Here is a 26,282-nt window from a genome sequence, read left to right as displayed (position 1 = left end):
TTCGCTGGAGCATCTAGGTTTGGCGGTTGTTTGTTCCGGCCTCTTCCTAAACTAAAAAAGAATTGAATGTGCCCCGGCCTCGAGATGCGGTCCTCCTGTTAGAGTCTTTATATACCTGAAACAGTTCCGAAAAATACACTCCTTACAACATTTGATGTTACCAGCTTGTATACAAATATACCGCACGACCTAGTAACAACGGCAATAAAATATTGGGTTGAAATAAACTGAGAAATTGTCGACGGCAGATTCGATACAGAATTAATTGTAAAAGCTTTGAAAATCATCCTTGAGGAAAATATTTTTTATTTCGATGGTGAATACTACCAACAAATTAAAGGAACTGCAATGGGAACAAAAGTTGCGCCTTCCTATGCCAATTTAGTTATGGCTTATTTAGAAAAAATACTATACGAAAAAGTTGGCCAGATTTTTGGACAGGAATTCAAAACTTATGTTTATGAACAGTGGAAAAGATTTCTAGACGATTGTTTTATATTATGGAGTAAATCAACAGACGACTTAGAAAAATTCCATGAAATTCTTAACTCATTGCATCCGTCAATAAAATTCACTATTGAAAGTAGTAACTTGGAACTCCCATTTCTAGACATTTTAATTAAACTCTCAAACAATAAAATCATTACGGATATTTATTACAAGAAGATGGATACACACCAGTATTTAAATTTTGAATCATGCCACCCATCACATACAAAAAGAAACATTCCATATTGTATGGCAAGACGAGTATGTTCAATTGTATTAGATAAAACTCTTCGCGAAAGAAGGTTAGAAGAACTGAAGATGTATCTCTTACCGCAAAAATATCCATTAAAACTTATAGATGACAGTATCGAGAGGACAAATAAAATGTCTACACATCAACTAAGGACACCGAATGAACATACTACCGATGATGATATCCTCCCGTTTGTGACTACTTATGATCCGTCATTACCAAATGCCTTCAAGTTTATACAATCGAATTTTCCGATTTTACATCAAAGTGAAACAATGAAAAATTTGGTAACAGAAGAATCGATCATTTATAGTAGAAGACAACCGAAAAATTTGAAACGCCAACTTACAAAAGCGCGATTTGATATGGTTAAAAAGATATCATCCGTACAAATTTGTGGCGATTCACGCTGTGGAGTATGTTCCAGAGACAATTATATTTACTTAGAAATCGGCAGTACGAAATATTTCAAAAACGGTAAGAAATTTACAGTAAACGCAAATATGACTTGCAAATCAGAAAATTTAATCTATTGTATAACATGTGTCAACTGTAAAGAAAACTACATCGGTCAAACAGGAAATAGTAAGTGTGAACGGGTCAGGATCCATAAACAGCAAATACGGCAACCCGAGTACAGACAAATTCCGTTGAGCGAACATTTAGACATTTGTGCGGGAGGAAAATTCATTTTTTTTCCGTTCTTCAAATGTACGGAACCAACAGAAGAATACTGTAAAGAACTAGAAAGAAAATTTATAAAAGTGTTTGACGTCAAGCTTAATGCTTAGTAGTTACATGAACAATAACGTTGCGTCATACTACTAATATTTTACGAACAATGACGTTAGGTCATAATACTAATGTGTTCCCCATAACGACGTTCATAACCACGTTCATAGTCTTGAAAAGTCCCAATATGGATGAAAGCGCTAGACAATGCTGCTTTTAAAACTCTTTTTGTGTATTTAATTTTTAATATATAATTCTGTACACCGCTTGAAAAGAAACTTTTTGTTTGTAAATATATATATATATATATACAACTCGTCTAAACATCAACCCAACAATGTTAGATCTGTAAATTTTCTTTCTATATATATACAACTCGTCTAAACATCAACCCAACAATGTTACATCTGTAAATTTGCTTTCTCAATGTTTTGGTTCTTCCCTCGCCGGGATTCGAACCCCTGCTATTGTGATATCGTGACACCAAATCGCCTGCACTGCAGCCGTCCCGCTAGACCACACGACCACCTGGGCTCTACAATAATAGAGCTTTCGCTGGCCGTATCTTACCTTTCCTCGTCAGTTTTAATCTAGCGGCGTACTGCAGTACATGATATATAAGGCATGAAGATGTTATTGTTACAGATCCGCTAAATTATCTATAGTAAAGGATCTTACAAATTAATGCAAGATACAGTCACAGAAAAAAATTATTATCATAAGTACGTCTGAGTCAGCGACAACTCTACAACAGATGTATCCATCGGATCGCCATCGTCTAAACATATTACATATCTTTTATATACCTATATGGAGTTATTTTTTTCAGAACGACAGGTCATTCTTTTTCATTATCAACCCGGACGATACCATGTTTCAATGATATATGCTCCAAGGCATAAAATAATGACCTTTTCGAGGTCATTATTTTCCTTGATAAACATGCAATTTATGATTTACTTCAAAACTTTATTCGTCTAATAGTTTTTTGTTGCCGATTTGGAAATCTTTTTTTTAAAAGTTCAATCGATGATAGATATAAAAGAAATCGTCATTGTAGTCCCGCATTTTAATTTTAGAAATAAATAACGTGAAGTACGTGAAGTTTTGTTAATTTATCGCTACAATAAAGAAACATTATATGTGTCATATGTATTTTAATGTAGACTTTCATAAAATAAATCCAAATTTAACATATTCGTGTGTAAGATTTTAAAAATCTTATTGAGTCAAACTGAATAGGTTGATTGATTTTTGGTGGCTTGCTCAACGTCCAGTGGCAAATATTTCATGCATGTTCAGAACGATACACACTGAATAGGAAATCATACTGTGGCCTACATGTATTTATATTCGTCTTCGTGTCAGTTCTAAACTTTTAAAAATTTATGTATACCTTTTACTCTATCAAATGATCAACTCATAAGATATTCTTATATTCTATTGAATAACATCAACGTAACTCACGAAAGGGTCGGGTGCGGAGAGTATATAATTATATCCTGATTATCTTTTAATAAAATGTATCATTATTCAAAAGACTATTCTTTCTGAATTTTTCATTCGATTCAAGTAAAATTGTTAAAAAAATAACCACTTTTCCGCAATAGAAATAACATAACAAATAGAAAAAAAACATACCCCCTCCCCCTTTTCAATAAGCTAAGTGGTACAATAAATTACTTACAATGTGTCTTGTATTTGTCATACACCGTTATCGGATGGTAACAATACATTTGTGTCTTACTTCATACAGTTACAGTAATATTTTTATTGTGTATGAGTAATCATTTTTACAAGGTTTATATCTAAATTATTTAGTGAGTTTTATTTCACATTCTAAATGAGCAGCAGGGCTTAATAAAACCTGAACGCATTAGAAAGGAATATCCCACTTAAGTGTTGTCGGTAAAAAAGGATACTAAATTTTACAAATCTTTATAAAATTAATATATTTTTGACGGTATATAAGTCAGATAATGCATATTTTAAGGTTTTTCTTGTCGTAGAACACACCTCGGGGTGTCAGGATTGTTCAAAGAAAGACCTTCTTCCGGTCGGTTTTTCATTTGATCAATCCTGACACCCCTCGGTGTGTTCTACGACAAGAAAAACCTTAAAATATGCATTATCTATAACGTATATACATTATGTACACAGCCATGTATCACCATCATTGATGGCGATCCGATGGATACATCTGTTGTAGAGTTGTCACTGACTAAGACGTACTTATGAATATAATTATTTTCTGTGACTGTATCTTGCATTAATTTGTAGGATCCTTTACTATAAATAATTTAGCTGATGGTGATACATGGCTGTGTACATAATGTATATACAACTCGTCTAAACATATTACATATCTTGTATATACCAGGTGGTCGTGTGGTCTAGCGGGACGGCTGCAGTGCAGGCGATTTGGTGACTCGATATCACAGTAGCATGGGTTCGAATTCCGGCAAGGGAAGAACCAAAACTTTGCGAAAGCAAATTTACAGATCTAACATTGTTGGGTTGATGTTTAGACGAGTTGTATATACATTATGTACACAGCCATGTATCACCATCATTGATGATATCCGATGGATACATCTGTTCTAGAGTTGTCACTGACTCAGATACATATATATATATATAAATTGTGCCAACACTGTACTTTATTTTTTTTAGTATGCTTAATTCCTTGTCAGTCATTCACACATTGTAATATGACGTTCTTCTTTAACTTTGGGTACAAAGCCATGTAACTAACTAATGTATAGAATATGGGCTGCACGTGTTTGACGTCACAATTGAAATAGCAACGTCAGATGAACTTTGAACAAAACCAGAGATCAAAATGGACGTTTTTGTTGGTGTTGCTCTCTAGGAGATTAATTAAATACATTCTAAAAGTAAGTTTGAAGGTTTATGTTCTTTTTTATTGATAAACTGATGATTTTTAAAAGACATGTTTGTCTTCAAATGAAAATGGCGACATTTCGAGCGTCTGCTATGGGTCCGCTTCGAAGACAAAAGTTCAAAATATTCCTATTAAAATCGAAATTATTCTATCGTGCCATGTTCTATGCTCAGTTGACCATGGGAAGGCATCATATTTGTAAACAATTAATACCTCGCTTACGCTCGGTATTAAGATATTAACACATATAATGCCTACCCATGTAAAAATGAGCATAGAGAATGGCATGAAAGAATTATTTCTTAATTTTTTATTGTTTATTTTATTGTAAAAACCTTATTCCTGAAATTTGATAATTAATAAGTGTATCAATTCTTTTGTTGCTCAGTATAATAAAAGAAATAAAATACAATGTTATCTCATTATAAACAAAAATATGAAACTAGCAAAACTGAACTGCAATTCGTACAATCGCTATGAATTTCTATTTACATTAATGAACTATAAAGGTAGATTCACGGTATACCACCATCTTGAATTGTTCAATAACAGTACAAAATCGGTCTATTATTTTGCCAAACTCTGCAAAATTAGATATAGTTGCAAATTAAATGGTTAACTGTTTATTCATGTAAACTTGGTAATGTATTGTATTATACATAATATTGAAACAAATACCATTTTTATTTTTTCTAAGAATCATTTTCTGAAAGGACCATTTTATGGGGAGATAACTCTTACAGTAAACAAAATATACTAGACTAATAGGGATTCTTATTTTACTTGTAGCAAGAAAACAAGTTCGATTACACCATTTTTCATATTTTTTACGTAAAAAGTATAATCAAACTTTTCTTCTCATGATTAAAATCAAAATTCTACCTCAATATTTTTAATGATGTGGTTTTTCATTAACAACCTAACCAAATTGAGGCAATTTTTAATAGACGACCCGTACTTTTTATTATATCTAAAAAAAAAGGCAAGTTAAAATCTTCATTTTGGCAAATTATCAGAAAATTATGTTGCAAAAACTATTAACATAGGATTAACCTTAATATAATGACTTCTATCTCAATCTGCACAGGTTCTAATGTACTATACAACAAACCCATAAACACATGTCTGCTGACATTAACTAAGTTAATAAAGATATTTTACCTTGTTGTGCAGGTTGTAATTTGCATTTATGTCCACAACAATATCCATGAATCAAAAGTTTCACTGATTTTACAGTACCTTTATCTAAAATGTATTAAACATCAGAAAATGTACTAAAATCTATAATTTAAAGTGAACTGACTTGAAGGAAGGTGTATTTGGCAAAATGATTGATATTATTTAACTTGATATTTTACATTAATTTGAAAGTGTTCTATACATTTTTGTGGTATTTCTGCAGTTTATGTATAATTACAAGCGTCCAGTGTCAAATACCACGGCAGAGAGGGTAAAAAGGCATATCCTTTTTGCAAATACCCCGGCGGCATTAAAAAATGAACGATTTTCATTTGATAACAATATAAATTGGTGACAAACACACTGGCTATCAACCAATCAAAACCCATGATGATTACATAACGTGTATTTATAGTGCACATCTAATGAGAGTTCTTATACAGCAATTAAAATTAGTAAAAAAAGGACGTTTGGGTATATGTAAAGATTTCAAGTAAGTGGTCAATTCTTTATTCCGTGATCAAACAATTAGTATAAAGTTTTGTAAATAAAATTACGATGATATTTTGTGCAGTATTGGTGAGGATGAAACTATTATTATTTGTCTTCGGGGTAGGAAATGTGCGTAGCAATTTGGTGAATGGTGAACTGGTAACCCAAATTTTTGGACAATACATAAATATTTCTAGTTTTGGATACATAATTGTCCCGTATTTTGTAGTATCTTAAAATTAGTTTAAGATATTGATCTTTCAGACGAAACATTCATTATACATTGTTATTCAAATAGCTTAAATTTACTTAGAGTTTTACCAAACATAGGTTTGGGTTTTAATTTCCAGTAACCTTCAGGATTTTCTCCCCACATTTGGACGGTTAAAACAGTTAAGTTCATTGTTGTCGTCTGATCCAGAATTCTGCCGGGAAGGATTATTGAATTTGTTCGATGCGGAGATACCAGAGTCCACTGTATCTGTCCTGCGTGTTGATGGGTGACAATTAATGATACTTCAACATGTTCTACATAAGTTACATTGCATCCACTGACCTTAACCACAAAATATTTGGACCGTTTGTTCAGTCTAAAAGTTAAAACAAAAAACTATCGATCATATTAATACTTCAGTTTACAGATATCATCATATATCACATATATACACATTTACAATAGACCGTGTCTAGTCTTGTCTCAGTTTTTTGCATATAAAACGAGCAAACAATTTAGGCAAATTCGCCGGAGTCTTTTATAATTTCACATAACAAACATGCCATGGATCCGTGGTACAGGCCGTACCTTAGCCTATACTGTTTCACTTTTATAAATTGTTATTTGGATGCAGAGTTGTCTCATTGGCACTCATACCACATCTTCCTATATATATATACAACACAATAAAGGTAGTCAGGCAACAATAAAATGTAATGGTTTCCTAAGGTATATTTTAGATTATCAAAAATGTGATCGTCATTTGAAACTAATGACTATTACTTTTCTTAAATGTTCACTTTTAGATGGTTCTGTTTCATTTAAAAACCCTGTTATACGGCAATAGTTTATCTTTATTGTTATTCAATAGTTTGATTATGGTATCCGTCTATAAACATGGTGACAAGTGTGTTGTCACTGCTTTGCCGTTCGTGATAAATAAAATTCCTGTACATTTATTGAATATGTATACTGTTACTTACGGATTGTCAACAATTTCTGTTGAAAGGCAACTTTGTCTGTCAGGAACTAGTTTCCAGGTTTTGCTTCTTTCGACGAGGGCGCCAATATCAAGTAAACCAAATCCAAAGTATGATGATACTGAAATAGAATTTCAATCATAATTAATGTAAAAAACTTTTTTCAACTTACTTTTGCCCGAAATACTATGCTATTGATTTACTTTTTGATAATTGTTGTTCCTCTAGTCTAAAGTTACCAGAGAGGGGCAAAAGATATCAGATGGCTCAAAAATTCAATAATATAATAAGATGAGATATAGCTCCAAAGAATGAGCAAAATAAAAAACATATATAGGTCATCGATATGGATAAAAATTAGTTTGCCTTAAACCCAAAATGTTGGCAGGAAAATGGTGACTTTGGGTAAAACGTCACTTTAAGTCTTTCACAGATACTCACGATAATGATTTGTATGTGACAGATGTACAATCAATTAACATTTTTAATCAATCAAACTATTGAGAATATTAAATAGAATTTACGACACAAACTTTTCGTGTGCACGGTAATTCAAGCATGAGTTTATGCACAGTATAATAGTCCCGATCAACCTTATTATAGTAGCACCATCATTATCTTGGATATATTTTGTTGGACCTCAAAACTTAACTTTATTTCAAGAGTCCTTAATCATTTGTTAATTATCATAAAACAAAAAATGAACATATCTTAATACTTACCTAAAAATCCTGCAGCATTTTCAAGAAACTTCGTTTTGTTTTTATTTTGTAGAAGATCACCTCTTGCAGTGTTTACCAGTAAATGCATAATGTCCCGATATGTTAACAATGGACTGAAACAATTTATAAATTACAATCAATAAAAAAATGTTATTATTCGGAGTCTAAATTATTATAACAAAACAGCAGTATATTGTAGGTCTGATTTATATGTATGAGGGATTATACAAGAGAAGATGTGATACGAGAGCCAAATGAGACAACTCTCCACAAGAGACCAAAATGACACAGAAATTACTAACTATTGGTCCCCGTACGGTCTTAAAAGTGAGCTAAGCAAATACCGCATAGTCAGCTATAAAAGTGCCCAAAATGACGATATAAACAATTCAATTGAGAAAACTAACGGCCTTATTTATTTAAAATAAATATTCGTTGGCTCTTTGGTTAGTTTAGGTTACATTGACATCATTTCGAAATGTTATGATACAGTATTTTGCATTTTTGAATTTATTGACTTTACCATTGATTAAGTACAAAAAGGACAATTCCTCAATAATTTAAATTTGAATGTAACGTGTCTCCTGGTTAGAAGAAGTGTTTTGTCTGTTAGCCCATATGTATAATTTTGTAATTTAAACATGAAATCATCAATGCTTATATTTAATTTACTCAGTATTTTAAAATAGGGTTCATGTGTTTATTGTTTATTTTTAAAAATCTTCAAGGTTAGTTTGTTTTTAAACTAATACTGTAGTTAATAGATATAGGAAGGTGTGGTGTGAGTGCCAATGAGACAACTCTCCATCCCAATAACAATTAAAGTAAACCATTATAGGTCAATGTACGGGCTTCAACACGGAGCCTTGCTTCACACCTAACAACAAGATATAAAGGGCCCCAAAATTATTAGTATAAAACCATTCGACCGGGAAAACCAACGGTCTAATCTATATAAAAAAACAAGAAACAAGAAACACGTATATATTACATAAACAAACGACAACTACTGTACATCATATTCCTGACTTAGGACAGATGCAAACATTTGCAGCTGGATTTAACGTTTTAATGGATCCAAACCCCTTCCTTTTTTCTGAAACAATAGCATAACATCACAACATAGAAAAACACACGAAAAAAATATCAATTGGCAGACCTAACTCAATCAAAAAACGTAAATTAATACACAATGAACGATTGAATTTGATCTGCGATATCTGAATACACATGCACATTTAATGAAATATTAGAGACAAACATTCAAGGCCAAAAAGCAAACAAATAAGTCCAAACAAAGTCATGGCAAGACACCACTGAAAAATATTTAAACCTTCGAAAATATTGATCAATATTCACTTTAGAAAAAAAAACGAATAAAAAAAATTAATTTAAATCTTGAATTTTATATAAATGAAGTAAGAAAAAGTGAAGAATTGAAGACATTCCAAATAATCAAAGCTGGTATAAAGACAAGATCCATATAAATATAAAATAACAAAAAAGCATTATAAACAGTATCAACAGGTCGAATTAACAAGAAAATACGATTTGAGAGTACTCGCAGTTACTGACAGCTAGATAAAAGCCAAAACCAATTAATTTAATCTATTACTATTGTCTTTCTTAAGTCTCCATCTAACATTGATTTCATTTTTTGTATTTTAAAACAACGCCTACATGTATAATGTATTCCTATAAAAGTACAAAATGTTATGGCACAGTGTACATGTTGTCAATACAAACATAATGCATGTTTTGGTATTGGAGTCGATCAAGTTACATAAATGCATATAAGTAAAATCTTTTACCAATCTGAAAAAAATGACATATCTTTATCAAATGCAAGCATTCCCTCTCAGTTGTACTTAATTTCAAATTGTATAAACTATTGATAATGAATAAATGATGTATTGCTTTGTCTTTTGGGAAGTGCTTAGATTAAAGGTTGTTTGACTGTTTCAATCAAATATATTTGTTAGTGTATTTATCAAAACTACATTTGAATATCAATTAACAACGCTTTGGATGTGATAAGTTGTACATAGAAACAACAACACTTTGCTATTAACTAATTACTTTGCACTCAGAGCAAGAGCTACTGCACCGGATACCATAGGTGCTGCTGCGGAATTCTGGTTAAAATTCAATGTCGTTGTGTCACCAATATCTGTTGTTCTTATCTGAAAAATACAATTTCTATGACGAGGAATTCAATTTCTTTAAAGGTATAATTGCTCAGGTAGATGTTGATAGTCGTGTTTATTAAATCAAATTTTTTTTTAACAACTAGTAAACGATGTACATAAAAGAACAGTGTTGATGAAATTCAATTTCCGTTTTAAAGACACCATTTCATTAAAAAAAATAAGACTATTTTGAGTGACATCAGTTTTATCTTAAGTAAACCTTTGCTTACGTTTTTATCACCAGGTTAAGTACCTATACAGTAAAAGTCAAGGTAAAACCAACAAGAGTTTAAAGTCATAAGAAACGAGTGACTGGTGAAAAATAATGTTCTTCCAATTCTTAAACCAATGCATACAAACATCATGAACTTAGTCTTCTGTGCTCGAATTTATCATTTTTTTCGTGTAAATTTCGTATAATCGTCAATTTTTTTTTCAATCGGTCAGTGTTGTTGTGAAAATATGGCAGGTAATTAAAGTTCGTGTTTTGAACCCGAAGTTTAACGATTGTCACCTGTTTGTCAACAATTGACGAAAAATAAACAAAAAAGCATGGAAATTGAGCACATGTTTAACATGTAAATTCAGATAATAGTTTATTTTAAGGACATCCATGCGTATTGTGGCCACCGGATTTTTACGAGATGGGTCACACTGAGGTCACCTTGCATACGGAAAATATATCGGGGGAATTGCTTGCTGGAAGGAAGCAATTCAAATAAAGTAAACTTCTTCTACATATGAATAAATTAAAGAATTTTCTTCAGAAAAAAGTATATGTACATAAGTTTAACAATGAAAACTATCCATTGAGTTATAAAAAACATATGCATTATTTTTTTTTTATTTGAGGTTTCTTATGACTTTAATTATCCTTAACTGTATATCTATACTGAGAGTCATACAATACAAATTATTAGTTCATCGATAATTTACACAGCATAAGAGATTCAAAGATACGAACCACTTTAGCTTTATGATTTTTCTTTACACCTGGTTTTGTAGTAAAGGCTGCAACCATCATAGCACTGCAAGCTTCTCCGTTAGGAAGTTTTTTAAGATTGTGCTGAATACCTACCAAATATAAATATCAAAGTTTCTAATTTCAAAACTTACGTTAAATTCAATTCCATACTTAAACAGGACATTCTAGATATTCACCATTTGCTATGTATTAAAAAATGATTAACTTCAAATTCAATTGGTATTAAACATTTATGTGGAAGGTATACCGGTATGACATTTAAAAGCACAATACGAAAAAAAACATTTGTTAACTAGAGATAGTCTTTTTACACTATTTGATGTTAAATAACATGAAAACTGTATAATTGTTAATCAGCGTGAAGTCATCGATCAAATGAACAGAAGGTAGCATTTTATCTTAAGGCTAATCTCAGTAGAGAAAAGCACTCTTGTGTTGTTCTTCTTTGTTTTATCTTTTCTTTAATGCTATACTGCTATCACATGACGAAACAATAATGTAGAAATCTAAATAATTACCTGCCACAGAAATGACGTATCTATTGGTTACTAATCTGTCATAAGCACAGCTATCACGGAAAAGGTTCGTTCTCTTACCACCACTATTTCCAGTAGCAAAAACATACACAGAACCACGGCCTTCTCTACCCTGATAACAAAAAAGAATGTATAGCATGTTAAACAAAATAGCTTGATTTTAAAACAGGAAAATACAAAAAAGGGCAACAACCTGTAATCTATAAATCGTTAACCTGTCTTATATGAAATATATATGCAAATGACATAAATTGTCAGGGGTACAATTTTCGAAAATGCAAAAGAATTAAGGACCGAATTTAATATATACATGATAAATTAATAGATCACTAAATGATTGAGATTGATCTCTAACTGAGAACCGTTAAGTAACAATTATTTAACTCACATTCAGTTAGCAAACGAACTTCAAATGACAAATAAAAGGAGCCAGTATGGATTTGTTTAAGTACATGTAATAAGAAAAATATGAATATTAACGCATACAAAATGTAGCTGTAAGATGATGTCCAAATAAGACACAAACAATAAGATATAAGATTTTCAAGAGAATTTTAAAGGAAAGTATATGATACCGATACCATCATTTTATTCGAACAGTACCAAATGTTTTACTAGTATATAGTACTGAGGATCTCCTATACATTATTACGGATAAATTTAAGCCAAGTGTTATTTAACAAAAATATATTATAAGTATTTAATTTTATGGACGTTAAACGACGACAATGAACGCCAAGTAAGAGGGTACTTTTCAAAGCATGTCTTTAACCGAAAAAACACAACGTTAATTAGTTAATCTGTTTACAATTACAAGATGAAAGGGAGGCTTTTATCCTGCACCAATTAACTTTTATAACATATTGAGGATCGTCATTCTGTAGGATAGTCAAGAAGTATTTTATTTTCAATTTGAACTAACCCTTATGTCTCGTACGACTGAAGAGAGGATGACCAACTAATACGATTTGTATTTCCCGAATGTATCACACTTATTCACCCATTACCTGAAAATTTGTTGGAAGTAACAATACTCATGAGGCGATGAAAGTCACACGACATATATAACTAACTATCTTGGAAATGGCGTTTCACAAGAGCCTACATTTCCTTCTATAAATCAAACCTACTCATTTTGCATTAGTAAGATTATTGCAAAGGTCAAAACAAACATTCATGAACACACGATTCAAATATATCGAGTGTTTTTTTTAAGTTTCTCACAATCAAAACTTCCGTTTGACCTCCGAAAAAATAAATAAAAAAGATTTAACAAAATCTTAATTTAGTTCGAGATAAATTTTCAGTAAAAGTATGAATTATGTCTTACATTGCGAAACTTTACATGGTAGAATACAAAAGTTTCCATCTAAATATTTTCAGTGCATGATATCGCTGATAAAACATCAATTAGTTTTGAATAGAATTGAGCTTTATCATTCAATTGACCTATTTTTAATACCCGATCCCTTGTTTTGAAATCTCTAATTATTTTTATCATTCCATTTCAAAGATTTGCAAAAGGGTGTCTTCTTTTATGTGACGTCAAAAGACATGTTCGCCTTTCTTTTATAACTTCACAATTCGAATCCCTAGACAATTTGACATTATAATTTAAATTTCGACAAAACATTTGTGAGAACAGATATTTCAAAGTTGTTGATCAATACATTTAAAATAGCCCCAAAATTGTATATTACAAATCCAAACTTTAATAAAGTATAACGTATGGATCTTTGGTATAACTTAGGAGTTTAAAGGAGATGTTAATCATATTTCAAATGTTGCAATATGTTTTAAAATGTCAGTCCTAGGCAAGCCGCTTTGTTATATTGGGGTACATACTATTTTTCTTTAAACTATTCAATTGAATTTTGCAAATTAGATAATATATAAGACTGTATTAAACTGAGTTAAATGTCCTTTGCCTAAGTTTGTCACTGTTGTAAATATATGGATGATAAAAGATTTAACAACAGTTATTTGACCTATCATTCTTATATTTCTTTACTTATAAGTACATATCTTGTTCGGATTTTATTGACTCTTTGTTTTATATTTCAACATTTGATCTCTTTTATTCAACTTAAAATATATTCATACAGACTTAATTGCCAATGAGACAACTCTCCACAAGAAACCAAATGACACAGAAATATACAACTATTAGTCACCATACAACATTTAACAATGATTCACTTTTCCAGTTAATGGTTTCAAATTTGTAGTAACTGTGCAAAGTTTTTAACACCCCATCTAATTCCTTCTATTTTTTAATTTATTTTTAGTCTTGATAATGTTCTTTTTTTTTATATTAAATTTAGTGTTGCTTCCATTTTATATTTGATAACTGGGTTGTTTGTTCCTTTAAGATATACCATTCTTATTTTAAATCCTTTAATATATAAGATATTATTTCAACAGATATCACAAAAGAAAGGGCTGAATAAACATTTCTGTCTTATTCCCTTTGAAAATATGTAAGTTCTGATTCTAAATGTTATTCGTTACCGTGAAGTCAGTATCATTATATATAGTTCTAATTCGTTTCAAAATTTATTTTTGACAGCAACAGTAATGTAAATATATGTGTAGCTAGTGGTTTTTTTTAAATATTGATAGAACAATTTAATGCATTACGATATCCTCCTTTTAAGTCAAATAATAAAATCACAACTGTTACAGTTGTTTCGTTTTGAATATTTTTTCTAAATTATCATCAAAATGGTGTACATGAGTTCCATTTTAGGCATATTTTCTTTGAAAACCTTTGAACTTTCACTAATAATGATACAAAAAAGTAAACATCTATCCAGTTAGAAGTTGAATATGTGATTCATGAACATAAATAACTATAAAACATATTAATGAAAGCGGAACTCAACTCTCACGTATATGCTTTTTTTTGTAGGCTACTACATTTAATCCCTTTCATGAATGTGACCTACCGAATTGGACTATTTACCGGATTTATTATCTCATAAACAACACGACTGGTGCCATATGTAGAGGATCTGCTTACCCTTCAAGAGCACCTTAGATCACCCCTAGTTTTGGTGGGGTTCATGTTGTTTATTATTTAGTTTTCTATGTTGTGTCGTGTGTATTATTATTTGTCTGTTTGTTCTTTTTTATTTTTAGCCATGGCGTTGTCAGTTTATTTTCGATTTATGAGTTAGACTGTTTTTAGATATCTTTCGTCACTCTTTTAATATGTTAACAGTGAATAGTGATATACAGCAATCAATATGTATTGATAAGTTACTACATAATTACATTAGTTGTTCCTTCTTGGAAGGCAATTTCTTGACTTGGGGTCAACGGATATGTTTTCGTACCAGTATGGAAATTGGCAAAACTACAGCTGTATACATCTATTACATCAGATTGATGTGTTAGTAGACTCGCATTGAATGTTTCAAAAACAGAACTTGATGCTATCCTTATATCTGTCAAATATAAAAAAAAAAATCATAAATTATTAGACTTTTGGTTTGTTTACATTCCATAACCACGAATTTAATGTCTGTTGAAAATAAAGTCGTACGGTCTTGTGTGCTCTCATTGTCCTTGTTATAAACTTGTCTACATACGAACACATTAAACTATTTAAGCTAAAACATCGAACTCCTGGGGAAATGTATTACCTGCAATTCAAATCTTGAAATTAAATCGTGTGAAATATAATCTCCATGATTAAGTCCTTGCACATGTAAATTAGTATGGCGTTCATTATCACTGAAGGACGCCTCCGGGTGCGGGAATTTCTCGCTACATTGAAGACCTGTAGGTGACCTTCTACTGTTGTTTTTTATTTGGTCGGGTTGTTGTCTCTTTGACACATTCTCCATGTCCATTCTCAATTTTATTGAACATAATCTAAGTTAGTGATCAATGATTATTAGAGAGCATTAATTGAATTAGACGAATAAAAGACCAATATTCACATGATGGATTGGTTGATTGAAAAAATATTAGTTGATGTCAAAGACGACATGATAATGCTGGACCTTTTTCTGAAGAAACTACAAGAAGTGAATATTATCCCTTAACTTAACATTCTGTCTCGTTAATTATAATTAATGCAAAATTGTGAGACTCTTTTCATCCTATCTATCCCATCGAGCTTGAAACAAAAGATATAAACTGATTTATTTAGACTTATTTCGCCCAACTGTTTGGAGTCATGGATCCTCAATGCTCTTTTAACTTTCCTGGCTAATAAATATTTTGACATGAGCGTCACTGACGAGTCGTTTGAGCCGATACGCGCGTCCGGCGTATTAAATTATAACCCTGATACCCTTGATAAATATTATCAATCATCCAAATGGTGAAGTATAACTTATAAGATTTTATACTTTTATTCAGTAACATTTAAATATTTTTAAATTTTTAGATAGAACAAAATAAGTGGTTGAAGACAAAATGATGAAAGCATGAACAGAAAGGTATTAAAACAAGTGGAATACCTTGTAAGGATTTTCAAAACTGTACATATGCAGTGTGAAATGTTGACACCCTATTAAAAAAAATTTAATACTACAACTTGCCAACAAGTGTTGCTCCAAATGCAATTCCAATTGTGCCCTGATCATTCTTCTTCGCAGCCACAATGCCGGCTACTCGTGTACCATGTCTTAAAAAAAATAACAAAAAAAGCGGAAATGAGTTAACTTAGTATCAGATAAAGTTATCAGTGCCAACGCAAGTGATTATCGTATCTGTTTATACAAATATATATATACTGAACGGCAAAAGAGCTCTGCTTGATGGACTAAAACAACAATATCACATGATACAATGTTTGATATTAAACACAATCATATCAAATGCAATTATGTATAAACTTCTGTACTAGTATATGATTTATGTAATAGGGTGCAATGTAGATGAAACCCGGTTGTCATTGATTATATTACGCACACAGTATATCTTTATTAACAACGAGGTAAAAATGATAGATATTGATATCAAATTTGCTACGTTTTTTATTATTCAACACTGATAATTGTTTGCTGTTTTCCTTATTTGTCTTCGAAATCCGGTGTTAATTAATAATACAAATCCAACTGAAATGTATGTTTGAAAAGTGTTTACTTACTTAAGTGATTCTTCGTATTCTCTTTTCCGGGTAGCAGCAGATTTATACAACCAATTCTTAAAAAGAGACAATTATAAAGTATTGAATAGAAATTGATTCTCAGGGAAAAGATACCAACAGGACATTTAAATCAAAAGCCGAAAATAAACTGACACCGTCATGGGTAACACAAATTCAAACAGACAATCAATGGTACACAAAAAGCACCATGAAATGTTCAAGTCTGAGCAAGACGAACCTGTCAGATTTACATATATAGTGACTGAGTTAAAATAACAAAAAGTAAGTTTCTGTAGACAACTACTATTTAATTACGTATGGAAAGACTACAGAATAATTGTCAATGTTTTGATGTAGTATAGGGCAGAGGTTCAGATGATCAGAAATCACATCTCAGACATGATTTAGTTGATACGTAGGACATACATGTATCTGAATCATTTTTGTTCTCTTGATCAGGTGTTAATAGTTTTACAATATTACAGGAAACAATCAGGTTACTCAATCTATGATTTTAACAGTTTAAGTTTTACGCTTGCTATGAAATCTTATTGTCCTCTTCTTGTATCTTACATTCAATTTATGAAAAATTAATTGAGAGATCTGACACCCACTTATTTTCTAGTAAGGTAAGCTGAGTTGTCTCCTTAATAAGTATCAATAAAATTAACGGTACCAATTTTCTTGCAACAGATGCGCATTTCGACAATAACTGTCTCTTCAGTGATGCTCATGGCCAAAACATTTGAAATCCAAAGCTTATATAAAAGATGAAGAGCTATAATTCAAAAGGTCCAGATAGTATAGCCAAATAAAAATATACTAGTTAGACTTTAAAAGATTTGTAAAGCAAAAACGGTTGAATATTAAATATTATAAGACCCTTAAGTTCATAAAATAAATCAATTATTTGAGATAAACTTTGATTTCTTACCCAAAATGACCGGGATGACCTGAAAAAAATGTAAACATTAAAAGTTGTGATTATAATATAACAATAATTCTGCAAAATGTATGCTCATCAAGACACTATAGTCTTTAAAAAAAAAAAGCACCAAAAGCTATAAGATGCCATTTATGTTGTACCTGCTTCTTTTATTGTACAAAGTAGACTGCCGCCAGTAAGACATTCGCAATGCCAAACGAGATACATACTTATTGTCTATTATTATTAAGCTGCACTTAACCATGAGAAAATGTGAGGGTAAGTCACAAAGGTCGCATTCTATTGACCAGTTATCTATCTTTTATCACGATAAAGTTACAGCAATTTTGTCCTACCAGTGCCATGTTACTTAAAAGGGCAATTTTCGTTTAGAATGGCCATGAATATACACATTGTTGTGCATAAAAAGAAATCTATGATACATATAAAATTTCAAATAAAATATGGCAAGATAGGTAATATAATTTATTTTAAGAAAAGAAAAAGAAAAAAATTAAAATGTCCCTGTATGTCGGGTATATCAATTTTGTTATAAAAAGAGTTATCCCATTTGTTTATACATTTCGATAATGCTATGAATAACTAAGTTTTCTTTATATGAATAAACAGTGTTACCAATAAATTGCAAATCTGTCTAGACCGATTATTTACTTTGATTGTACAATTCAAGATGGCGGTGTACACCTGAACTACCTTATTATTTATCGTTTTATTCTCAATGGCAAACTTTCCAATGTCTCATATATCACTCATTCTTATACAACAAAATACAACGAACTTTTCCAACAGGTATTCACATTTTTATTCTAATAAAAATCTTGTTTTAGACTAGTTAATATGCGGGTTGACTTACGGAGTTGGATCCTCTATTTTACTTTCATTTGTGTAGCCAGCATCCAGATTCCTATCCTAAAATATGGAAAAATTACGTTCAAAGTGATATAAACGGAACCAACTTTATAAGTTGTATCATATGGTATAATATAACAATAACTCTGCAATATGTATGCTCATCAAGACACTATATTCTTCTTAAATTTACGAAAAGCTGTAAGATGCCATTATGGTTGTACCTGTTTCTTTTATTGGACAAAGTAGACTGCCGTCAGTTAGACATTCGCAGTGCCACACGAGATTATATTGTACTGTTTATTATTATTAAGCTGCACTTACACATGAAGATATGTTAGGGTAAATGCCTTGTAATAACAGAAATATTTATGCAATTAAGGCTAAACAATGCCAGATTAATATGAACGGGTGACATATAGTTATTATAGATGAGATAGAGAGGAAATTAAAATATTATTATTGCTTTAATGCAATAACACATTTGAATAATTCTAATTAAAAGCCATGACACTTGAAATCACAAATACAATTAACTTCAGCAATACTTCTATTGACATTTCCTACAGTGTCTTTCTTTTTGTAATGCTGATTGAAGTTTAATCACTTTACCTGTGCATGTCTTTGAGTGGATTTTTTTATGGCATGTAACAAGACACAAATACTACCTTTATCAAATATATTTTCTTTTTCGCGTAATTGGGGGGATAACTACTCATCCAGTTCATTTGCAAGATTAAATTTTGGATCAACGAAATTTACACCACATGTTTGATTTGCATTTTGATCATCAGAAGCATAGGTTGATAATACAGTTAATTATCTAATGACTACTTAAATAAAATATTAATTAGTATTATAATTTTCACTGTTATTAATATGAGTTAGATGAGTCATACAAATTTAATCTAGAATTTCATCAAAATTCTCTTAATTTTCGGAACACGTTTTAGAAATTTTTATGTGACGTCACTTTGGGCGATGCATTGACTATGACTAACCGAGCTTTGATTTTGTAATGTATTTGTTTTTTATTCTTCAGTTAGTCACCACTTAATCATGTATTTCTATTATATGGTCATTTTATTAAATTGACTGTTTGCAAAACTATTTATTTTTCTTGATAAAAATGATGGTTTTGTCCTAGACGGATAACACTGACCTCACAACTTTTTTTGAACTTTTGGTCCTCGGCGATCTTCAACTTGGGAGGTTTTTTTTACATCTGAGCATTGTTTTGTGTGGACGTAGCGCGCGTCTGGTGTATATAAATATTTTTTAACCTGTTACCTTTTGATGGCTATTATTTGTTTGTTTCTCTGTCCTATATATTGTCCCATTTATCTGGCTATTTATTGTAACCCTGTCGTGTAATGATGTCATTTTAATGTAATAATTAAGACTGCTATGAAAGCAGGAGGTTTGGCATGCCACAAAACCAGGTTCAACTCACCATTTTGTTAATTAAATGCCCTGTACCAAGTCAGAAAAATGGCCATTGTTACATTAAAGTTCGTTTCAGTGTGTGTTACGTTTTGATGTTGTGTCTCTGTTTTGTTGTAGTTCTCTTATATTTGATTCGTTTTTCTCACTTTAAAACTTTAAGTTTGTAACCAGATTTGTTTTCTCTATTGATTTATGAATTTTGAACAGGAATATATTACTTTATTTATTGTGTCATCCTTGAGCTCCATCCCTTTATTACAGTCCAATACCGTCGGATAACTTATTTATTAGATTGTTTGTACAATTGTAGTCCCGTTTTGAATGACTATGATATATATTCCTCTGAAAATATTAACCAAAAGTTAATCAATCAATCAATATAAACGTGTCGGTTTTATTCGAAATACCAACGGATTGAAACTTGGATTAAACTCAATGTTGTTGAATGTCCACAAAAGAGAGAAAAAAAATGCTCGTAATGATATGATGAATTCGTGTCACATTCATGATTTACAAAATTAAAACAACTTGTACAGAAGTGGACAGATAACAAGAAAATCTACTAACAATTTTAAGGTCTGTGTGGTCCTGTATTCCATTGTCAACTACACCAACAGTCACGCCAGTACCGTTTACACAGCTTTCCCATGCTGTTAATACGTTCATATCATATTTTTTTGTCCTGGGATTGTCCTAAAAGATCAATCAAAATGTTAAAAACACATAAATGATGCAATATTCCCTGATTTTCAGAAAAACATAAGGCACAGTTCGTCAAAGGCTCACTTACCGATATGTTAGCCTACGTCGACGTTTTTGTTGTATGTGTATTACATTTTAATGCGACTCTGTCAAGAATTAAAACATTCAGAAATAAACGGTTTGCATATTTTCTCTCAAATAAATACATGTCTTCAATATATGGAGAAAACGGATGTATGTGTTTGTCATGGTTGGAACAGAAATCGACTTTAGAAACTATATTTTAGTTTTGTACACTAAACTGTTTAAAAAAAATAATAACAAAAAAAAACTAAAACGTATTATGAAAAATCGTGCAGCAAGGAACCGAGGGAAATTTCATTAGAACACTGAATTTAACATGATCTAAAAAAGCATCGAGGTAAATTCGAACAGCATGAAAATACCAAATTGATATAACAAGTACTGTTTAAAAACCCGTTTGCTTATTGATCATGTATACACCAATATCATGAATGCAACTGAATGCAAGTGACAGTATGAATTTTGAATAAATGTTTGCTTTTTTTATCTTTATTTTTAAACTTATTAAATTGATATATTCAGGGATTTCGAAATAAAAACAAAAAAATAATATAAAAAAATAATTCTCAACACTTGACACACATTATCTTTTTACACATAAGCTGTAAGTTCTCACGAGAAATGAATATTAAAACATCTTTTAACTCAAATTAATAATATGAAAAATGTTGAAGTAGATATTTCGTACAATTTATTAACATTTCATTTGATGATGTAACATAATATATAAGTGGTATAAACTATATCCATTTTTATCTGTATTAATATCAATTCATTGTTTCTGAACGCAGAACTGTAAAATACTTTTTATAAATGACAAAATTTGCGATTTGTATAAAAGATACAATATTTTCCCGAAAAGCAGACATACAATGCGGTAACAGTGTAAATCAATAACGGATTCTTATAATAATCGAATAAACTGGGGTATTAGTAAATGAAATAATTGTTTCTATGCGGAATGCGATTTTACCAGCAAGGCCAAACTTTTAGTGATTTTACTTACAGTAAGTACTCTCACACATCTATTTATCATTTAAACCTTTTTTAGCATGTACCATGCCTGTGTTCAACTGTTGTTTTAATGTATTTTTTTTGCTCAATATTACGTATGTCTTGTAGAGTTAGTGAATGTTTACTGCTTGTCTTTATTCCGTCTACAATGTTGTTGTCTATATTTCTTGTTATTTCGATATTCATTGTTCAGTGTTCAAGTTTTTTTCACTAAATTTACAGTAATGTAAACAAAAATATTTCTTATTTAGAAATCTCGATAGTGGTTCGAAATTCAAACTATGATCGTTAACAAAAAAACACATTAAAAACAATTTTTACTTCAAGTATTGACAAGCTTCTTTTGCATTGTCAACACTATACAAGTAACAAATTATAATTTCTTACTGGTTTACTTACAAGATACCACATTTTTGTCCATTCAGGATCTTTAATGCGTAAGGTGCAGTTTTGACATTCTACAAACTTGAAAAGGAAATAGTATAATCAAAAGCGAGTAATTCAAACGACAGTTTATGTATAGAAAGTTTATATGATTTTTAAACAATTGAACGATGGCACATATAACTTATATCTTTATCAATACGCCGACGTAATGAGCTAGATGTTGTGGTTTTTTGGTCCTTTTTTATTATCTGTTTGTTGAAATTAATTAATTTTATAAAAAGTGGTTAGCATTACCACGCACAAGCCTTTTTCTTTGTTGAAACTTCATAAAATATATTTCAATTTTTGTTTTTATTTCATTGATATCTTGTTGATAATATATACGGTACCAATTTGTCTGCACCAGATGCAAAATTCGTCAATCAATGACTCTTCAGTGATGCTCTATTTTAAATATTAAGGGTTAAGAGTCAAATACTACCTAAGATTTGGTTTTTGTAGTTCTACAAGGAGTGTAAACATTTACCTTGCTTTATATGAAGTCTTATGCAAGTCTTTATAAATGACAAATCGAATCTATCTTACACTCTACACTATACATCGATAAAACATCAAATATTCAATTTTGCGTTATCATACTACGTTCTTAACGTGATGTGTGTAGATTTTATATATTGTTCTCATATATAATCCACGGGTTATGACAAGGGGTTTCATAGACAAGGCGTCAAATATATATTTCTTTCGAATTCTTAAATCCATATTTGGTAATGAGTTACGAACAAAAAAACTGTGTTTTTAGTTGAGTTTGTATTTTTTACATTATATATTAGATATTGCAACTTCTTACCATCAGAAACTTGGAAACCCTGAAAAATATTTGACAGTATACTAGAATTATGATAAAACCATATTATCATGAAAAGTATTTGTAATCATGGTAATAGAACTTTTAATGATACACAAATGTATAACATACATGTAGCTAGCTATCAACTCAATAGCCATTCCACTTTGGAAAAACATACTTGTATCAACAGAATATTCACTTTCCACAATATTATCAATTATTAAAGAAATTCGGACATTTCGATTCAACGATCATCAGGTCAAATGTAAAAACATGTGAAAATCCAAATGATAAAACTCTTGATTTTTTTTAGATTTTATATGAGAAATATATGAATTAAAAGTGAGTATGATATAAATTGCATACTATAGATATTTCAAATTCCGACTTTAGTGATTATAGTCTAGTACTGTCACGTCTATATTTTGTGCCTTTTTTGTTTTTGTCGTTTTGATCTTTCCGTAACTTTAACCCTTTTTAACTAATTTTCTTTAAGTTTGTTCTTATGTTATGCTATTATACCGCTGCTACAGGATAGCAGATTGTTAGGCATCTGCAAACCTATTAAACTTAACGACTCTCAGTAGGCCAATTCCAAAGTCACGAGCTTGTCTTATAACATAAATCGAGCTGTTAGTTTTCTTGTTTGAATTGCTTTTCATTTGGCATTTATTGGTCTTTAATAGCTTGCTACAAAATATGGGGTTGTACAAGTAAGTCCGGTATCTATCTGTTTATATCATTTTACAACCGGTTTCGTAATGACACTGTCGAGTGAGAGTTCATCACAAAGGTTTCAAAAACCTTACTAAGAATGTTCTATTTTCATGCATACATAGCTTGATTTAGAAAAGGAAACTATTTTTGAAATTTTTGGTGTTAACTGCTTTTCGTCTTGTCTCACAAATTGATTTGATTTGATTGCCACTTACGTGTATTGTGTAGACAAAACGCCCAAAATGGCCATTGTTTCCTTATAGTTCGTTTATGTTACATTTCGGTGCTGTGTCTCTGTTGTGTCGTAGTTCTCTTATATTTGATACGTTTCCCTCAGTTTAATGTTGGAATCCGGATTCGCTTTTTCCCCTATCGATTTATGAATTTTGAACAGCGGTATAAAATGTTGCCCTTATCTATGCTACGGTGTCCTTACATTTTAAGCCTTATGTCTGTAATGATGATTGGTAATTCGTTTTATACAATCACCTGCTGTGGCGATGTTTGCACTAATCATTATTACAAAAACTTACCAAATCAAAGTGATTGCTAAAGATTGTTTGGAGTTCATCGTTGAAGGAAGAAACAGTATCTAAAAAAGAACCATCATAATGATAATCAGGTTGAATTTTCCATAACTTTTGCATATCTCATTACTGGATATTAGTTTTGAAACAGATATATCATGTTAATGAGGGGTATTTGCAAAAAATACTAGTCGAGAGAATGTTTAATTTCGCAAGCCGTAAGGCGAGAGATATTCATTCTCAAGACTGGTATTTTTCGCAAATACCCCTCAAGCACATGCTTTATCTGTTTAATTACACCGAATGTTAATGTTTAAAAACGCATTGATGAGCGTGACGTTACAAGCGTCCAGTCGGATAGAGTATTTTTTGGCAAATACCACAACGGAGAGGGAAAAAAGGCATACCATTTTTTTTTAAATAAATAAAGTGTAATTATACAAAAAATAAAAGACACTGGTCGCAAGTTAATTAATTTTACCGATCTACTATTTCTTTTATAACATTTCTAGCTATATCCACTTTTTAGTAAAACGACTTCAAGTTGCTATTTTACGTTTTGGCAATTAGAATAAGGAATAGCAAAAAGGATATATTTTATTTAATATAGAGACCGTTAAGTGTTGACGTGATTTTATTTTGGAACGTCAATGATGCAAGAAAGACAAGATGATTGAAAACATAATATTGAAAACAAAAGCGAAAGGTGTCGTTTGTTACGATGGAAAGATAATCTAAAGTTTTGTTCGAAAGACGCGACAGTTATCATTTGTATATAAAAACCCATTTCTACCACTCGTCCAAACCTATGCTGTATGATAAAAACAATAGTTTAACAGTTCGGTTAAACACATAACATAACGATTTCGTTTATAAGGACATTTTTCTGACCAATTTCCTTTAATTTTAAGTGCTACATTTTTGTCAACTTATAAGATAAATCTTAATTGTCATAGTTGTGTTATATTGTATTGCTGTCAAATTTAGATATGAAAAATGTAAAACGATAATGTTAAAATCCTTCCCCCTACAAACAAATGACTAAAAGAAAGAAAAAAAAGCCGTCATACACATTGGATAAAAAAGAACTGATTGTCGAATAAGACGGCTGCATAACTTTAAATGTATGTTGTTGATTAAAAGAGTACAACTAGTAGATATTGTATACGCAATCGTAGTCCATCGGTATGGACAGAAGACTGATGACTTTATTGCATAAAAAACTAACTGGAAGCTTAGGTAGAAAGATAACAGTTGAAACAAGTCATATTCTGATTGATTTATAATTGAATTGTTCTCTTAAACGACCTAAATGAAAGAAAAAATACGGAACTCCGAAAAAATATTCGAAACGGAAAGTCCGTAATCGAATTGCAAAATAAAAAGCTCAAACACCTGAAAAGAACGGATCACAACTGTCATATTCCTTACTCGGATAAGTATAACATATGGTATTACGGACTAACAATGACATTACACCAATTAAAACAAAAACAATTTATACAAAAAAATGCGATATAATTTGAGTTTGAAACAATTGTAATATTTAATAATTGAATACAATTAGTACATAGAAAGTAAAGTCAACTAGTAAATGATAAACGTACTCACTTGTCAGAGGACAATATATACAAACAAATTTAAGTTACTAATTTTGTATCGGACCATAAGTGTTCCGGGAATAAAACGACGACTTTTCGCTTTAACTACTTAAACATTTTAATATTAAATTATCAAGTGAATTTAATAATGACGTTATAAATTTTGATCAATCCCATTTGCTTCTTTTAACAATATGTTTAAACTAAAATCTGTAAGGATATTTTTTCAATTTAATGTTTTTAGATTTTTGTTACAGATCAGGATACGATCGTTGAGAAAATATAAAATGTATTATCATTTTTGAAACAATAGATTTAAAAAAACTTGTTAATTTCGTTTGCAGTTTTTCCAAGGAAATGCAAAAAAGTTTTATCTAAA

General features: G+C 30.7%; 1 protein-coding gene and 1 long non-coding RNA gene across 2 annotated transcripts in view; both read right to left on the bottom strand.

Moving 5' to 3' along the window:
- LOC134705972 (endoprotease bli-4-like) overlaps positions 1 to 19,135 on the bottom strand; it is a 38,234-nt gene extending 19,099 nt beyond the window's left edge. The window contains exons 1-13 of the mRNA XM_063564684.1: positions 19,106 to 19,135; positions 18,580 to 18,635; positions 17,715 to 17,733; positions 16,781 to 16,836; positions 16,230 to 16,315; positions 14,953 to 15,125; positions 11,659 to 11,788; positions 11,120 to 11,229; positions 10,046 to 10,149; positions 7,967 to 8,079; positions 7,248 to 7,365; positions 6,360 to 6,640; positions 5,541 to 5,624 (exon numbers count right to left, since the gene is read on the bottom strand). Of these exons, the coding sequence (XP_063420754.1) occupies positions 5,541 to 5,624; positions 6,360 to 6,640; positions 7,248 to 7,365; positions 7,967 to 8,079; positions 10,046 to 10,149; positions 11,120 to 11,229; positions 11,659 to 11,788; positions 14,953 to 15,125; positions 16,230 to 16,315; positions 16,781 to 16,836; positions 17,715 to 17,733; positions 18,580 to 18,635; positions 19,106 to 19,135 (1,360 nt within the window). The remainder of the gene's footprint in view (positions 1 to 5,540; positions 5,625 to 6,359; positions 6,641 to 7,247; positions 7,366 to 7,966; positions 8,080 to 10,045; positions 10,150 to 11,119; positions 11,230 to 11,658; positions 11,789 to 14,952; positions 15,126 to 16,229; positions 16,316 to 16,780; positions 16,837 to 17,714; positions 17,734 to 18,579; positions 18,636 to 19,105) is intronic.
- Positions 19,136 to 20,611: 1,476 nt separating this feature from the next.
- LOC134705372 (uncharacterized) lies at positions 20,612 to 24,367 on the bottom strand. Its single transcript, XR_010105547.1, has 4 exons — positions 24,309 to 24,367; positions 23,059 to 23,077; positions 22,221 to 22,286; positions 20,612 to 20,714 (listed from the first exon to the last, which is right to left on the bottom strand). It is a non-coding gene; the product is annotated as an uncharacterized LOC134705372 (long non-coding RNA).
- Positions 24,368 to 26,282: the final 1,915 nt, after the last annotated feature.

Source organism: Mytilus trossulus, chromosome 2, assembly GCF_036588685.1.
Source record: "Mytilus trossulus isolate FHL-02 chromosome 2, PNRI_Mtr1.1.1.hap1, whole genome shotgun sequence".
Classification (NCBI taxonomy): Eukaryota; Metazoa; Mollusca; class Bivalvia; order Mytilida; family Mytilidae; genus Mytilus; species Mytilus trossulus.
Note: the sequence above shows the minus strand (reverse complement) of the source record. Positions and strands in the feature narration are given on the sequence as shown.